Consider the following 4,007-nt stretch of genomic DNA (forward strand, 5'->3'; position numbering starts at 1 on the left):
GTGGAGTTATTGCACCAGCTGGATGCTGGGAAACCAAAGGGAGATGATTGAAGACTGATCAAATTAAGCTTTTCGGTGTATGTTATGCGTTCTATGGCAGGCAGAGTGGAAATATATAAACTTTTCATAGTGTCTTTGTGTAATTTATAAACTAATTGAATTCCAGTGGTTTTGTTTTGGGTTTGTATTGCTATTGAAATCTATGGTGAGTGTAATTTGTTTTCCCCCATAAAGGGGATGTGCCGGTCTAATGTAAAGCTGCGCAAGCCAGGTACATTATTGTAATAGGTAACGAAGCACAATTTATGATTCCAGTGTTGTCAGATTTTATTGCTGATTTGAAATATGTTATTTGGTTGTAATCTTCTCCAACCATTTATGAGATTTATGTGTTTTCCCATTCAAGTAGATCGGAGCTGCACCTTCATGACTGGAAATAGCCTCCCGAGAGCCTTTCAAAGATGACCGACAGTAGACTCACTTGCTAGAAAGACTTTAGTTACGTTCTCAACAGTATCTTTGGGACCGATGTATCTAATGGTTCAGTCTCTCTCGTGGAAGTTCCAGAATGGCTAAAATAGCTTACAGCACCTTTAAATACCATCACGGGTCAGTTACAGACTGTATAAATTAATCCAAATGGGCTTTACTTGATTTGAAATATTGGTATAATAATGTAAAATATTGATATAATAATGTAATTATACTGTATATTATTATAATAATATTTACATTTAATCAATGCAGTGAATGTTGTAGCTAGTAGCCTATTGCTCTTTATTTACATCAAACTATACCTAACAAGTCTGGTCCAGAACTCCCCTAAAATTTTAAGAAAAATTGATGATACAAATTAGCAATAGTTTCCACCAAAACACCAAAGTCACAACAGGTATTCTTACTGTTGTAAAACCGTAAGCTAATAAATTCAAATGGGATCTCCTATAAGAGGTTTTGTGACATTTTACTTTGTGGACAGTTACTCTGCTTTAGCTACATGCAATGGTATTTTGGCAGAATTACATGATTTCCATGGTAACTGTCTGTCTTTTGGTTACAGGGACTGTTCAACCAAAAACCTCTGTAGGTGTATACAATGCAAGTAAATTGTGACCAGACTTTTCAAGCTCCAAAAATCACCAAAAGTATAATAGGTATGGGTGAGAATTTTTTTTATATTTAAGTCCTTTTTTACTGTAAATCACCACTTTCGCATTCTGAACGTGAAAGTGGAGATTCATTGTAAAAAAAAGAAGAAAAAAAAAGGATTGAAATATTGATTTGTTTCTTGCTAAAGTAATTGAATCGCTTCAGAAAACATAGATGGATTACTTGGTATGGATTACTATTTTTACTTCTAAAAATCTTTGTTTGCATGCAGCAGAAGAAAGAAAGTCAAACACATCTGGATGACATGAGGGTGAGTAAATTATGAGAGAATTTTCATTTTGGGTGAACAATTCCTTTAAACATGTGTTATGTTATAGGTCTATATGTATATTATTCATCATTTAACATTATTCGTAATTTAACAGAGAGAGAGAGAGAGAGAGAGAGAGAGAGGCCTGTAACATTTGTGGAACGACTGTGCATCTTCGAGCGTGCACTACCCTGCTGCAGCGCTTTGGCTCACGCGAGAGGTCGATTTGCGCGCCTGCAGCTGTGGGAATCTCACATTGAGACCTCTCGTAATCACGCGATATTTGTCACGACTCCGTGTTTTCGCCATCAGCTGATTATTTTGGAAAGCAAAGAGCTCGGAAGAAATAGCATTTTTAGAAGAATAACCATCGTTTTAAAAAACAACTATGGCAGAGACAGACCCCAAATCGGTTCAGGATCTGACAGCAGTGGTAAGAAATAAAAGTCAGCTATGTTTGTTTGCTAGGCTAGTCTAATGCTAAGCATGTTTATCACCTCTGCTTGGACGGGCTTGACGCAGATATTAGCTTCGTTTTCATTATTTTTTAATTATAATTAAGAAGCATATAATTCCGTTACATAAGCCTATTTATTCTCTATTATGCTGAATGGCGCAAGGAAAAGACAGACACACTCAAATACCCTAGATTCAATTCAGCAGTCTCATCAAGACAAACCTGTACATCATTTCAATAATGGGGATTATTAAAACTGCACGTTCTCCCTAACAGGTGCAGACATTGCTGCAGCAGATGCAGGACAAGTTCCAGACCATGTCAGACCAGATCATCGGGAGAAATATCCTCCACTCTTAGTTATAGGATTATGGAGCCTTTAGTGACCTCAGAGGTGATAGAAGATCACAGCGAGATGTTTCGACGTGCCTTTGTGAACTAAGGAGGTTATTTGTGATTTAGCAGATGGTCTATCCAAAAGACTGTTTTCATTTGCACTGGGGCTCTGGTATAATGGTGATAAGGGGTCTCAGCAACTCTTTCAAGGTTTAAGCCTTAAACCTTTGGGGGATTAACCCAGATTTTCACCATTAAATTATCGCTATCTCCATCAAAACACATCTCATCAAGTTCCTAGCTCATGAGCAGGCCAACACAGAGTTTGCAACCACTTCCCACAGAACACGAATGACCATAATTTACGAAGTTCACATATCCTTTACAAAACTGATCATCAGCAGTTTATAATTATTTCAGCTACCAATAAGCCTATGGTACCCTCAGCTTATTAACACATTTTACTGTGTAAATCCATTAAAAATAAATCTGTAGATGTCCCCCTAATATTAGTACTGAAAATGCAAATTCTGTCTGGGCTTGCTCTCAAGTCACTCCAACCTGCATTAAAATGGCAACATTTACCAGCCTAATTTCCAAACCACACCATTTCAAACATCCTACCACCACCCTGTGGCCAGATTCACAAAATTGTCTACAAAAATACAAAGGAGGACTGCAACTTTAGAACAGTTTTTACCTTCAGAAACTATTATGCAATTATAGCTGTAGCCAAGCACTAACCTTCAGAAAATGCATGCATAGGAATACATTATATAAACTGGACTGTGGAATATCTAAGAGCACGAGTCACACCCTGTGTTGTTTTCAGGTCTATCATAACCACTCATTGCAAGCATATTACAAACACCTTTTTTTCCCCTCAATGTCTTTTTATGTGGGTTTTGAATGGTGGGCTATTACCTGTGCACAGTATTCCCGTGTCTTCCTTAACAAGTCTCACTTGATGAAATGAGCACACGTATTGATGATCTGGAGAAGAATATAGCAGATCTGATGACTCAGGCAGGAGTGGAAGAGATTGAAGGAGAGAACAAGGTCAAAGAGGGAGAGGCCTCCTAGTAGAGGTAACCTTATTTGGTTTTCAATTGCTTTGAAGGACTATGATTACAGCCAATTTAAATGTTAATGCATTTCATTCTGGAATATTATAGTAAAATGCAGTACCCTGACCTAATGTTGTCTTTCACAGGATGCAGATTAAGAACAAAACTATATACACTCTTCAGGAGCAGCAAGATTTTCTTTATGGTGACTAACAAGTTTTGATTGATGTGATGCTTTTTTATATTTAGAAGGGATTAAATTCAGTCCTTATACTGTGACTATGCTACACTTTTTCCCTTTTCTGTAATGGACTGCAAAGAACTTTTTAAACTTTCGATAACACATCCAGCTGTAGAACAGAAACCTGCATTACTGTAATAACAGCACAACCCCAAGTGCCAACCTAACACTATTCAATTCAAGTTAATTTTTCTTTTTGTTGAATTAAAAGTTGTTTCATAAACCTGTTTCCTCCGGTCTCTTTCCTGGAATAGCCCCTAATACAGCCTCTATTTTACCAATCACTAATTGCCACTGTCTCACCTGTTCATCTAGAAAAATGACAAACAAGGCTAGCATAATTTGATGTAATGTGAAATACACTCAAGCTAAGACTAACAGGGTATATTGTTGGAAATCACTTTGTAAAAATGTATTGCAGACTTTGATCAGTGTGTAAACTGGGTAAGATGATGATGATTAACTTTGAAACTTTTATAACAGAAG

The 4,007-nt window shown here is 37.0% G+C and overlaps 1 protein-coding gene across 1 annotated transcript; it reads left to right on the forward strand.

Annotated features, from left to right (window-relative positions):
• Positions 1-1,698: 1,698 nt before the first annotated feature.
• Positions 1,699-3,744, forward strand: LOC127661391 (heat shock factor-binding protein 1). Its single transcript, XM_052152059.1, has 4 exons — positions 1,699-1,853; positions 2,154-2,220; positions 3,178-3,301; positions 3,427-3,744. Exons 1-3 carry the CDS (start codon positions 1,809-1,811, stop codon positions 3,294-3,296), a joined length of 231 nt encoding a protein of 76 aa, XP_052008019.1. The 5' UTR covers positions 1,699-1,808; the 3' UTR covers positions 3,297-3,301; positions 3,427-3,744.
• Positions 3,745-4,007: the final 263 nt, after the last annotated feature.

The sequence above is a fragment of the Xyrauchen texanus genome, chromosome 21 (genome assembly GCF_025860055.1).
Source record: "Xyrauchen texanus isolate HMW12.3.18 chromosome 21, RBS_HiC_50CHRs, whole genome shotgun sequence".
In the NCBI taxonomy this organism is placed as follows: domain Eukaryota; kingdom Metazoa; phylum Chordata; class Actinopteri; order Cypriniformes; family Catostomidae; genus Xyrauchen; species Xyrauchen texanus.